The sequence below is a fragment of the Pteronotus mesoamericanus genome, unplaced genomic scaffold (genome assembly GCF_021234165.1).
Source record: "Pteronotus mesoamericanus isolate MK-2021 breed Mesoamerican mustached bat unplaced genomic scaffold, CSHL_Meso_final contig_94, whole genome shotgun sequence".
Classification (NCBI taxonomy): domain Eukaryota; kingdom Metazoa; phylum Chordata; class Mammalia; order Chiroptera; family Mormoopidae; genus Pteronotus; species Pteronotus mesoamericanus.
This window is the reverse complement of record NW_026555285.1, coordinates 5,417,117-5,431,314: the sequence shown is the minus strand read 5'-3', so window position 1 is coordinate 5,431,314 and position 14,198 is coordinate 5,417,117. Positions and strand designations below refer to the sequence as shown.

The 14,198-nt window shown below is 39.8% G+C and overlaps 1 protein-coding gene across 2 annotated transcripts in view; it reads left to right on the top strand.

Moving 5' to 3' along the window:
- Window positions 1-354: 354 nt before the first annotated feature.
- The window catches only part of GTF2F2 (general transcription factor IIF subunit 2), a 177,095-nt gene continuing 163,251 nt past the window's right edge, over window positions 355-14,198 (top strand). For both annotated transcript variants that reach the window (XM_054586357.1, XM_054586356.1), the window contains exon 1: window positions 355-581. In XM_054586357.1, the coding sequence (XP_054442332.1) occupies window positions 516-581 (66 nt within the window). In that variant the 5' untranslated portion in view covers window positions 355-515. The remainder of the gene's footprint in view (window positions 582-14,198) is intronic.

Sequence of the window (14,198 nt, the reverse complement as noted above, 5' to 3'; positions counted from 1 at the left end):
CTACTCAGTCTGATCCCTGTGCCCGCCTGTGCTAATTTACTTACTTTGTTCATTACTACAACACTGTCCTCCAAAAGATGTATCTCCTTGGCCACGGTTGGACATAAACTTTGTCTCTTTGAATCCCACATTTCTGTTTTGACATTTTCTTTTTTTTTTAAGTTTTGTTTACCTAGTCTTTAAGGGCGTTGTTGATGTTTTGGTCCATCCCACCTACGCCTTAAACACTCGAACACAGCCGGCAACGGTCGGTAGCCACGCCCACTCAAAAAAAAAGTTGCCGATCCAGGAGGTTTGTCTGAACCCGCGAGCCGTACTGACGGTGGTAGCACGCAAGCGCACTTCCTGGCTCGCAGCGGCGTGTTCTTTTTTCCCGGCTTCCTTGTAGGTGGACGCTGGCGCTTCACTACCTGCTTCTCACCGCGGCTTGTGTTGTGCTTCGGCTCCTTGCCTCGTTGTCCCCCAGCTTCGGGAGCAGCTGCTCTGGGTCGCACGCGTCCACCAGCGACAGACCCATGGCCGAGCGTGGGGAACTTGACCTGACTGGCGCCAAACAGAACACCGGAGTGTGGCTGGTCAAGGTAATGTTCGCGCGGCTTTCTCTCGCACTCCTCCTATAGTTTAAGTTTCTTGAGACCGCTCCATTTCGTGCACTTTTTAAAGTTCCTCATGGTCATCTTCACATACCTTGAGAGATATGACTCATTGTTATGCACGTTTGCAGACGAGGAAAGAAGTTTAGGGAACCGCAATATTTTTCAGCCAGAGTCCGAACTTACCCGAAATGGATTTCCATTCTCGACGACCTGGTTTTTCGGGGGCCCTGTCATGGTCCCGATTCGAGCGGTGCATTTTACCCTACACTGAAGAATTAATTACTGCATTTTCTCTTGGTGAAACTGATTTAAGTCGTGAGCCTGTAGAGGAAGTTGAGTGTTTGCTTCCTGTACTTTTTTTTTTTTTTTGTCCAGAAAGTGGAACTGATCTCTTTGTACCCATAAATGCTTTCTTGGGTTGGTGGCTCTTAATAGAGTTCTCAGGACAGCTGAGAAAGCTCTGAGTTTAAGGAAGAAGAGGCTATTGGATCGGAGTATTCTTTTAGAGCACAACTGGGTCTCCTGAAACAGACCGTCAAAGTTTGTTTTTTTGTAAAGACAGCAATCTTGATTAGACCTTAGTGCACACGGTATTTGTAATCATATTGGTGAGTGTTGTTTCTTAGGAGATTTTTATAAGATACGTATATGTTCAAATGTGATTATGAGTCTTTGAACCTCAAGCAAAATGGTTTGTTAAATTTTAAAACTTTTTATCATATGGCTGCGTTATCAAGTAACTCTGAGAGGTCCTTCCAGTCCACCTTTCTAAAATAGCTGCCTTGTGATCATTCCCTAGCATGTCAAACCTGTGATGTACTATTCTTTAGAGCACTTTTCACAGTGTGAAGTGATCCTTTGTTTATGTGTTCTGTGTTGGTTGCCTCCCTCTCCCCAGCACTTGCACATGTACATGCACATTCCATGAGCATGGGGCCCTTGCCTGTCACACCCAGAATTGTGTTTGGCACATGGTAATTGCTCAAGATAGATGATGAATGAATGAATGATGTCTTAACTCTTCAACCCTAGCCCTTAATCTCTGGCACTCATTTGATTTATCACAGCTATGTCAGTATGACTTAAAAAGATGGAGTAACTGAGTATTTCTCTCTCCTTCATGCTAAATGAAGGAGAAAAATTAAGGAGATCTCCCTTGTAGACTTAAAGAAAGAGCTTGAAAAAACGATGCGACTTGAGATGTTGCATTTGTAATTGGAGCACAGTAAATGCTCAATAGAAGTTGGTTACCTTAACAGGATTTGGGTGGTTGGACAGAGGCATAGTGTAGTATGCTATGGAACAGAAATGCAAGACTGAACTGCATACTAACATGGTGTCTCCTAGAAAACAAAGAGGAGATTATTATGCCTAGAGCAGAGGGTCTGAATAAAGAAGGGTTAAGAACATGTACTCATATTGTGAAATGGTAATATCTTTAGTCTGTAGTAAGTGAGGAACCTTTCTGGGGGATTTTGAGTAAGGCAGGGGTACAGATGATCAAGAAAAAAAATTAAGCTTGAGGGGAAGATAAGCAGAGACAAAATTAGAAAATTATCACAGGATCATAGGTTTGTGACAATGAAGTCTGAGGAGTTAGGGAACTTTTCAGTAGGTTGTCAGGATTTGGTGATTGGCTAAATGAGAATGTGGAAGAATGTAATGGATCTAAAATGGAGAAGCTAAAAAATCTGTGATCTCATATATAGCCATTTGAATACATTTTTTCTTTTTAAGAAGAACTCAAGTCAGTGATTTGTTCTTGTCTTATAAAGGTAGTTGCAATGTTTCAATTTATTGTTTGCACTGTTGTTTCCTTATATCAACTAGGTATGCAGTATTTCTTTTTCTGATCTTATGTATCAAAGAAAATAACAGGTTTACAAATCTTCCCAGGAAGTTTCGAAAGGACTTCCTTGCCAGTTCTTGTCCTCTGATAACCTTATCTCTGAAAGAGGACAAAACTTGGTAGCAAACACTTTTTCTTCTAAAATTCATTCTTATTCCCCCTTTATTTGACAACTTTTATTTCTGTTCTAGTTAAAGGAGTACCAGTAGGCAATGGAGTTTGATTTGCACGCCTGTCAAGAGAGTTTGTACATGCTTCATTTGCACTTGGGTTAACATCCAGTGCGATTGTCATGCCCGTATCTTGAGCATACGTAGATTTCATCTTGAATTATAAGAATAAATTATGTGAACGAATCAAATTGTAATGGTGAATTTCACTTTCAGCTTCCTTTGTGTGGTATTAAAATATAACATTTGCTTAGAAAGTGTATCTTTATTCTTATTCAATTAGATTTGTGAATAGGGCCACATATCAATTTCAAGTCTTTTTTCTATACCAGTGATTTTTCAGCTGGTGCGGAGAATTTTTAAAACATGAAATACCTAACTCTAGTCAGGGGCACTGACTTCTTTTCCCTTAGATTGTCAAATAAAAAAATAACAGCAGCCAATACAACAAGAGCCATCTGGTGCGAAGGCCTTCTTGAACCATAAATATATTGGTCATATAATAGAGTGGCCTCTTACTCGTCATGAAGCATAATAAAGTTGTGTCTGATTGGTTACTTCTTGGTACCAGAAATCCTTTTATACAAGTACAGGCACCTAATTTTTAATAAGGTCACTTTGGAGCAAAAAAGGTAGGTAATTACTATTTGCTTTTTTTTTTTTTTGTAAATCAATCAAAATAATACTTTCTTGTTGTCAGATCAGCAGATAATACAGTTTTTGGTGTGCCACAGAATTTTAGTAGTTAATGTATGCCATGAGATGAAGAAGGTTGAAATTCACTTCTCTAGCTATATATTAATATTTCTCATTATAATAATACCTTGAGTTCTAATCTTTCAGGATAATTTGTTGCAAAGAAGGTGAGCTGCTTCTTAGAGTATCAAAATTTAAGAGCCAACTTGTACATATTTTATGAATTCCATCACTAGACAGATGTAGAACAGGATAAATACGATTAAGAGCTGTACATATAAGCTCTCAGAGTTTTGAGTAGGGCAAAAATTGTTTGGCTTAAACAGGAAAGACTTCATGGGGACGATAACAGTTAAGAACAACCTGTGGAACTGATTAGTTAGAAAAAACAAATTATTCAGGAAAAGGCAAATAGAGTAGAAGACTGTGTATCAGAATATCCAGTACCTGCACTGCTCTGGCCTAATAAAATGCCATTTCTAGTGTTTTGAATATCTTAATATATAAGAGAATAATGATCCAAACAAGTTTTGATAGACAGTAGACATGATTGGATCTAACTTTGTAATAAATGTCACCTGCCAAAACATATGCAGTCACAATTTTCATCTTGTCTGAAAGCTAGTTTCTTGTAGTGTGTGTTACCCTGTTCCTGTTGTTCAGTATGCATCACTCTTAGTTTAGCAACTGGTCACACCACTACTACACACCCTATACTAAATCATGATTTAATATTTTGAATGATGTTTTAAAATGTTTTTAGCATAGTTCTGTTGTTTGGCTTCCAATATATAGACTTCTGGAAAAATCTTCTCCAGTTATGATTAGCAGGAGGGTAAAGTACATGATGATGAACAGGAGGAGATAAAGCTGGCAAGGTTATAAGATGTGGTGGGGTTTTTGTAAGTAATGAATATCATACTGGGGCCTGAGTTGTAAGAGATGCTTTCTTTTTGGTGTGGGGGAGAATGGACGTACGGAAGTACTGACAAGACTGCTTTTTAGCCAGCAGCAAAATGTGTTTCTAGCCCAATTAGCCTTCCTCTTGTAAGCATTTTGACTAGTATTTGTTGGAGGAGAGGATCAGGACAGGAAGGATGGACATCATCCCTTCTGAATATGATGTCCTTTGTCAACAACTCGAATACCAGTAAGCTCAGCTTTTGTTATTTCACAGACAGGTAAGAAGTTGGACACTGGCTGCCAGAGAGAAAACTTTATACAAGGGACAGATGAAACTGGGATTGGTAACCCCCCTAAGCCTTGCAGGAGAAAAAGGAACTTCCAATTTTTTATGCACTAAGTATTTTACAAAGCACACCTGTGAAGTAGGTACTAATTATCTATATATTCCAGATGGTAAAATTGAGACTTACGGAGGTTAATTGTCTTGCCTAAACCTGGAACACAATTCATATTTAGATCTATTTGGCTACAAAGCTTATATCAGGAATAGAAAATGTTTTTTTTTCCCTCTCCTCTGGGGTCTCTGTAATGAGTTATCTTCCTGGAGAACAGAGGTGAGGCAGGAATTTCATTTCTGTGAGCTTGGGTATCATCAGCTCCATCTGTTTTGGGTTTTTTTAATATATATATTTTATTGATTATGCTATTGCGGTTTTCCATTTTTTTGTCCCCTTTATTCCCCTCCACCCTGCACCACCTCTCCCACCGGCATGCCCCCCGCCCCTTAGTTCATGTCCATGGGTCATACATATAAGTTCTTTGGCTTCTCCATTTCCTATACTGTTCTTAGCTTTCCCCTGTCTATTTTGTACCTACCATTTATGCTTCTTATTCCCTGTACTTTTTCCCCCATTCTCCCCCCTCCCCTTCCCCTCTTATCTCCATTTCTGTGATTCTCTTCCTGTTCTAGTTGTTCGCTTCGTTTGTTTTTGTTTTTTTTTAGGTTCAGTTGTTGATAGTTGTGAGTTTGTTGTCATTTTACAGTTCATAGTTTTTGATCTTCTTCTTTTCCTTAGATAAATCCCTTTAATATTTCATGTACTAAGAGCTTGGTGACGATGAACTCCTTTAACATTACCTTATGTGGGAATGCCCGTCCATTCTAAATGATAGCTTTGCTGGATAGAGTAATCTTCGACGTAGGTCCTTGCCTTTCATGACTTTGAATACTTCTTGCCAGCTCCTTCCTGCCGGCAAGGTTTCTCTTGAGAAATGAGCTGATAGTCTTATGGGCACTCATTTGTTGATAAGAGTCTCCTTTTCTCTTGCTACTTTTAAGATTCTCTCCTTATTTTTAATCCTGGGTAATGTAGTTAGGAGGTGCCTTGGTGTGTGATTCTTTGGGTTCAGCTTCTTTGGGACTCTCTGAGCTTCCTGGATCTCCTGGAAGTCTGTTTCCTTAGCCAGATTGGGGAAGTTCTCCTTCACTATTTTTTTCCAGTAAGTTTTCAATGTCTTGCTCTTCCTCTTCTCCTTCTGGCACATGTATGATTTGGATGTTGGATAGTTTAAAGTTGTCCCAGAGGCTCCTCAGGCTCTCCTCATTTTTTTGATTTGTTACTTCATTCTGTTCTGGTTGAAAGTGTATCTCTTCCTTCTGCCCCCAATCATTGATGTCAGTCCCAGTTTCCTTCCCTTTACTGTTGGTTGTATAATTTTCTTTATTTCACTTTGCATAGTCTTCACTTCTTCTTTCATTTTGCAACCTTACTCAACCATTTCTGTGAGCATCTTGATTACCAGTGTTTTGAACTGTGCATCTGATAGGTTGGCTGTCTGTTTATAGCTTAGTTCTGTTTTTGGAGCTTTGATCTGTTCTTTCATTTGGGCCATATTTCTTTGTCTCAGCAGCCTGCTATGTTGGAAGGGGCGGAGCCTTAGATAACTAGGGCAGTCCATGTCGCTGAGTTGTGATGCTGTGTGGGGGGCAGGGATCTGAGAGGGAACAATGCCGCTTGCTTGGCTTTTTGAAGGCCTTCAGTCATTTCCCCTGCTACCCACAAGCAAATTCGGTCTTTCTAGGGCTGATTCACAGGCGGGTGGGTTTGTGTGTGTTCTAGGACCCTGAGGGTCTCTCCAGTGAATTGTTTTGTGAAGCTGGGAGTATCTTCTACTGCCACAACCCCTACGGATTTTTACAGCCAGAGGTTTCGAGGCTTTCTTTTCCTGCACTGGAACTCTGGTTTGCACAGTCTGTCTTGCTCCTCATCTGTTCCTCCAGTTTATTTGCATGCAAATATGGGACCCCCAACCCCTGCCTCATCCTCCAGCCACACCTTGCTCTCTCTATCCCAGCTGCCTTTCTCTGCCCCTCCTACCAGTCTGGATGAATGTTTCTTCTTTAACTCCTTGGTTGTCAGACTTACATACAGTTCATTTTTCTGGCAGTTCTGTTTATATTTTTTGTTTTTAAATTTGTTGTCCTTTGGTTGTGTGAAGAAGCAAAGTGTATCTACGTACACCTCCATCTTGGTTGGGAGTTCTCGATCTGTTGACTTTGAAGAAAACGTGGGAGTTGCCTGTAACAGATTGGGTTCCCTGGGAAGCTGAATCTGAGAGAGAATAGGATGAAAGGTTTCATTAGGGAGTGCTGTTGAGATCACCACCTGTGGAAGGAAAAGGATTTAAGCAGGACTGGGCAGAGGGTGTGATACACTGTCAAGGAAAGCCGGGGACGATGCTACAGGCAGCCCTCCACCTCTCCTGAGCTGGGGCAAGCTATACCTGAGTGCATGATCTTGGCCAAAGCACCTCTCATCAGGGGGGGGCAATTCCACAGAGAACTAAAAACCATCTGGCCACACTCCCTGCAGCTGGGGGAATAGGCCTTCAGTCCTAAATGGGAAAATGAGTGTCATATCACAGTGTCTGTCTACTACAGTGTCCTTAATTTGCTTGTACTTTCGGAGAAACAGGTCTTTAGAGACTAGTAGTTGGAGTACTAGACATTTGATGAAGCAAAGCTGGTAAATAAACTTAGAGGAGTAATGTCTGTACATAGCACCGTAGCACCTTGACTTCAAAGGCAGGTTTGACCTTACTATTTTCCCCAGCTTGAGTGAGCAGTGATTACCAGTTATTATAGTAGGCTTTGAGTATGTTCTGAGCCAAAAGAGACATGGCCCATGCTCTGTACACTAGGATCAATAGTCTGCTGCAGGAGACAGCCATCAGTCACATAGTAGTCCTAATGAAAACAATTAAAAACAGATAAGGGTACTGAAACAAGGAATATTGTTCTCAGAGTATGAACAACAAAAGGAACTTAACCTAGGTGTCAAGGGAAGTTTCCCTAAGGAATTAATTCTTATATGAGTTATTTTCTGTCACTTTTTCAGGTCTTGGAAAATCTGAGAAAACATCCCCTATTGTACCTATTGTCTTGGGCTGTCTTGTCTCTATTGTCCTGTCTGTATCTGATTTTCTTTAATGAATGTGAAGACAGTGGAAACAGCACATATCTCACAAGTGACATATTGACAATAATGTTTTGGGGAAATAGAGTAGATTTCAGGTGTTCTCATCATGAAAAAAAGGTAATTATGTGAGGAGAGTCTGTGTTGATTAGCTTGACGGTAGTAATCATTTCACTACATATATTATATTAAATCATGTTGTGCACCTTAAATATATAGTTTTATTAAAAATAAATATGTTTTTATTTAAAATTCCAGCTGGTCCCCCCACCAAAAAAAGTATTTTTGAGCCTTGAAATCATATATTGTATACTATTATTTTTTCTTTCTCTTCTCCTTCTCTTTTTTCAGGCTTAATATTAATGGACTGGAATTTGGGAAGCCCATTTCCATAAGCTCTTGGTGTAGAGTTATGTATGATTGGCATACTATGCTCATTTTATTCTATTTTTCATTGCAAAGATATAGGATTTTAGCAACTTTTGAATTAAGTAAGCTTGTGGGTTAACCTGGGAACCTACAATTTTATTATAATAAAATGACAATGTAGTATGAATTACAAACTTGTTTTTTATTAACTTCTGGAACATAATCTTTTTTTTAATTGACAGTTGCTTGTATTAGGTACAGTTTATTGTACTGAATTTGATTTCTAAATTTGTTTTGTTGTATGATATAAGGTTGCTTCACTTAGAACTATTTTCTTGATTGAGGGCCTAAATTGTAGTCTCCAGCAGTTTGATCACATAGTCTTCTGAACTGGTTAATGTATTGAAGAAGTATGTTGTCATTCAAGACTTCCAAGGCTCAGAAACATTCTTATATTCCCTTTATCTTAACAGCATTTCAAGGAACCAGCAATGAGGGGTCAGTGGCAGTTTACAAAATGTGCCACTCCACTGCTGGCATTTTCCATTTTTCCCCCTTATTTTAAGGTAGATCTCTGACATAAGTTCTCCCCTTAGAATACAGTAACGTTTATTGAAATTGAATTCTGTATCGTAGGTATGTATATCCCAATAATACCATCATTGTCATTATGTTAACATTAGCTAATGTTTCTTCTATAATATTCAGTTATTAAAATAACAGTAGTGCTTCTACTATGTGCCAGGCTATTCTAGATGCTAAGGATACAGCCATAAACAAAACAGACAAAATATCTGCCTCATGCAGATTACATTCTAGTAGACAATAAACAAATACACATACCAGGCCTGTCCAAAAAATATCCAGCCATGTAATAGGGAAAATAGAGACATTTATTGAAGAAGATACAGGAAACATTGTACATAGGACAATGACGCCTCAGTCCCCTTCAAAGTAAGCGCCTTGGACGTCACACAGTTTTCCCAACTGCCATCAGCTGCCCTGTCATACTTTCCTGAATCTCATCGATGGTTGAAATCTCTTCCCTTTCAAAGGTGATCTTAGTTTGGGGAAAAGCCAGAAGTCGCAGAGTGCCAAGTCTTGGCTATAGGGGGGCTGAGTCACTGGGTAGTTTGATGTTTCGCCAAAAACCGCTGCACAAGATATGATGCATGAGCTGGTGCATTGTAGTGGTGAAGCTGCCAATCACCAGCCACCCATAGCTGTGGCCTTCTGAATCATCCAAATAATTTCTGCAGAGGAATATTCCAGCTTAATGCAAAATTTGATGCAGATTTGTTGCTTTACTCAGTCATTTTTTAATGTGATGACTACACAGTACACATGCTTACTCAACAGCATCTACTGCCCCACTGGCTAGTACAGCCACGTCGTTGTTTTTCATGCATGCACATTCCAGTCTGTTCTCCTTGGCTGCCAGGTTACATCGATGTCGTGCAAACCGTTCTCATTATATTAACAGTGTTTGGACTTTCTCCAGGCAGACCTCATAAAACAGGTGATAGGTGCTCTAAAGAAAAGTAAATCAAGGTAAAAGGTTTTAAAGTATGCCCTTTTAAATAGGATGGAGAAGGGCCTCATTCTTAAGATGGTTCTAAAATATTGATAAACTATTTGGCATGCCCTGCAGATAACCTGTGGGGAGAGTATTCCGGAGACAATCAAAGGTTTTCAGATGCATGCCACTAGGAATGTTCACAAATCTGTATGTTTAGAATCAAGTGAGTGAGAGAGTAGTAGGAGGTGAGGCCATGGCACAGCAGTGGGCTGAATCATCTCTTACTGACATGGGAGTCAGTATTCATAGAGCGGTAGCATGGCATGATGATTATGGAGCTAGATTGCTTAGGTTAGAGTCTGGTTTTCACCGGTAGTAATTGTGAGACTTTGGGTAAATATTAACTCTTTGATGCGTTAGTTATGTCATCTGCTAATGGGATAATAATAGAGTTGTTATGAAGATTAAGTGAAGTAATACTTGTAAAGTGTTTAGAAAAGTATCTGGCACATAGCACTATGTAGATGTCAAATCGAAAAGCTTTGAGCAGAACACTTATCTGATTTATGTTTTAAGAAGGTTACTTTGGCTGCTCTATTGAGAATAAATTAGACATGGACAAAAGTAGAAGCAAGGAAGTTAGGAGGCTATAGCAATTATTATACAAGAGATGATGGTAGCTTGAACTAGGATGGTAACCCTGGAATTGGTGAGAAGGGACTGGAGGCCAGATATAGTTTGAAGGTGTTGCTGATAGGATGTGTAAGGTGACAGGATGTGGAATGCGAAGGAGAAAAAGGACTATTCTGGGTAACTGCAAGGTTTCAGACTGAGTGTCCAGAAGAATGGAGTTAACTTTTACTGAGATATGGAAAATTGTAGGAGCAGCAGGTTTACGAGGAAGAAATAGGAGTTCTTGTGAGGGAATTTCAAGTTTTAAATGTCAAATGATTATTCAGATGGAGAGCTTGAGTAGGCAGTTGGATATAAAAGGTGGGACTTGGGGAGAGAGTGATGGTACTTTTAAAACCATGAGACAGGATGAAACTCCACACAATTGAGTGTGGCTAGAGAAGAGGAGAGGCCTGAGGACTGAAACAAGAGCCATCTGAAGTTAAGAGGTTGTTAGGAGGATGAGAATGTAGATGTGTGGAGACCAAAAAGGAGAGTACAGAGAAGTAGGAGAAAAATCAGGAGAGATTGTGTGACTTGACACCAAGTGAAGAAAGTGTGTGAAGGAGGAGGAAACAGTTCTCAGATGCCATTGATGGGTGTGTAAGATGAAGACTAAACATTGATGTGGCAATGTGGAGATCTTTGGTAACTGTAGCCATTGGTTTCAGTGCACTGGGCAAAGAGGAAAGCCTGGGCAGAGTATAGCAAAATGGGAGAGGAGGAACTCTGGTCAGCCATCAGAGACAGCTCTTTCAAAGAGCTTTGCTGTAAAGAGAAGCAGAGAAATGGGTCAGTGGGCAGAAAGATTACACATCTTACTAGGTAGTAATTTTGAGCAAATTTGCTAACCTCCCTGTGCCTCAGTTTCCTCCTCTGAAAAATGGAGGAAATAGGATTGTGTAAGGATTAAATGGTTAATATATTTAAAACACTTAGAGTACTTGTCACTTAGTGTTTATCTATTGCTGTCTAACATTTCCATGTACTTAGTAGCTTAAAACAGCATACATTTATTATTGCGTTGTTTTTGTAGATCAGGAGTTCTAGCATAGCTTTGTTGGGTCCTCTGCTTTATAGTCTCCCACAGGCTGCAATCAAGGTGTCAGCCAGGACTGGCTTCTCATCCGAAGTTGTGACTGGAGGAGGGTTGTTTCTAAGCTTCTATGGATGGCAGAATTCAGTTCCTCTGGGGTCGTTGGACTGATGGCCTGAATTCCTAGCTGTCTGTTGGCTGGAGCCTACTCTGAGTTTGTTGCCGCATGGGCCTCTCTATCCTAGCAGCTTACTTCATTAAAGCATGCAAACTTAGCAACCAGTGAGAAGCAGGGCTAAAGTCACCTAATCACAGGAGTAACATCCCACCACCTTTGCCATGTTGTAATTAAATAGAAGCAAGTAGAAGCCCCTTTCTCACTCAAGGAGAGAGGATTACACAATGGTGTGAATATGAGGAGGTGGAGGGCATTGGGGGACATCTTAGATTCTTCCTGCCACATTAAGTAAGCACTCTGAGTGTTAGCTGTCATCATCATCATCATCATTTCTCTAATGGGGGAATGAGTAAGTAAAGAAGAGGATGGAGGAGAGAAGGAGTAGAATTAAAAGATGTTGAGAGTACAGGGAAAGAAATGCATGTACCAGTGGAGGAATTGGCCATATTTTATTTTTAGTTTTAAGAGGGGAAAGCAGAGTAAATATAGTAGAGCTTCTCTTTTGATTACTCTTTTTCCTTAGTGGAAAAGGAAATCAGGTTATCAGCACAGAGGTAGGAAGGAAGAGGTTTTATACCTTTGAGGAATGAAGAAAACAAGTGAATTACCTGGTTTGGGAGAGTGAATTGATTAAAGAGATGGAATTAAATTGCCAGGCATCTTAAAGGGCTCACTTGATGTTAGTAGCCATATATTTCTGTTGAGACCATTTAGGATGATTGCGCTTCTTCAGCTGCTCAGGTGCAAATGTAGAAGAGGAGGAGGAACACAAGTAATAAATAGATAAATGAATTAATAAAAGTAATAGTAGTCCATATTGGCTTCAATTAGGATTAAGGTTCAGCCAGGCCAGTATGATGAAGATAGGAGCAGTGGAATTATTACAATGATGGACTGTAAAATACAGGTCCTTTAAAGAGAGGAAAGAAGACATGAGCAGATAGGGGACAGTGTAAAGACATTAGAGTCAGTGACTAAAGTGATGGAAGAATTGTTGGAGTCGAAGTGGTGTCAGAATGATTGCTTGAAATATAGATTGTGAAAGGGATACTGTTACTGAGGAAGTCTTAGGGTGTCTAAATAAAGGGCTCATTTAAAGCAGTAACTTGGATTACGATGAGGAAAAGATACTGTCTCCCCCCCCTAAGGACTTTAGTAGAGAATACAGCTTATAGTTGATTGGTAGAGTAGGCTACTATCTGTAGAGGTAGTTTTCTCTTTGTATTAGAATTAAAAAGCAAAGACAAAGCAAGACGGAAAAGCTAGCGTTAGGCAGCTTGAGGCCATAAGGTAATAATTTACATAGTGTAAGGATTCAAGGTTTTATTTGATGTTTTAACAGTATTTGTGCAGGTCAGTTTTAGATCTTGTATTTATTTATAATCCTGATAGGTAATGTTGTGGACATCTGCTTCTCTGACTAAGCAGTATCCACTTACTCTGACACTGTAGCAGCACCCAGATTTTACTTTTTGGAAACCACTGTTCCCCTTTTCAGTCTGTGTGATTCTACTGGTGTTGACTACAGCTTCCCAAAAGGAGTGCCCATTGAAAGGATTTCATCTCTGGGTTCCAAGAGATAGTCCCAAGGATGGACACATGGCCTACTCAGCGCCATGAGAGACAGTCATGTTTTTCCTGGGGACTTTTGAGAAGGAGGGACTCTTGCTCTTCTAGCAGCTGCTTCAGCCATCTTGCCACACATGGGCAAAGGCTGTCAAAGAAGTGAGTCAACATGGGGGAGAGTAAGAGGTGGTGAAAGAATCCTGGTGACATCATTTGAGCCCTCACTCAAGCCACCTTAAAGCTACTTCTCGAGTTTTCAGTTACCTGGTCAGTAAGTCCTCTGTATGTTTTAGTGGGTTTTCTTCTCACCCATAATCAAAGGAGACCAAATAGGTAGATACATTTATCATAAAGAATTTACCTAGTCCTCTAAGCTTGTATGAATAAGTGGAGTGCACCGTAGTTAAAATTGTGTTAAGATGTGGAATCTTCACAACTCCCTTTCCCTCAGATTTTTTACATATTCTTTTAAATTGGTGTGGGAAGAGAACACCAGACCAATTTGGAGTCTGGGTTTGTGTCTGATATTGGCTAACTGTTATTTCAACCCTCTGGAGCCTCAATTTTCTTATCTATAGAATGAGAATGTTGCAGATTTTGCAGGGTGATTTGAAGGATTTATTGGGATAATGGATGCAAATTATCTGGCAGGGTACCTGACACTGTTGGCTCCCTTTCCCCTTTCTCTTTTCCAAACTTTTAGCATTCTGCTTGACACCTAATAGTTGTTCAATAAGTTTTATTACAAAGACTGCATACATAATTAAATAAGGGTCTCCTTCTGACCCTTTTACTCCTGAATTTTTACTATATCCAAAGCTCTGTGATTTGTTTGACCAAGAGTCAAGTGGTTCTTTTTGTGAATGAAATTTCGACAAATAGATTTTTCCCCCCTTTCTACCTTTGGAAACTCGGGCTCATTTATACATTCATGTTCATGTTATCGTTCCAGGATTACTGTGGGAAATAATGACACCTGACACTCATTGAGTGCTTGCTTTGTGTAAGGCATTGTGCTTCATTCTTTGTATCTTACTCATGATAGAAAAACTGTAAAGGTATGTGATGATTCCAGAGTTTACACTACTTCTAGAAGAAATGAGTTAAGCTGCACATCAGGGATTCAACATGTATTTTCCTAACCATTTTGAGAATGACAACCCTT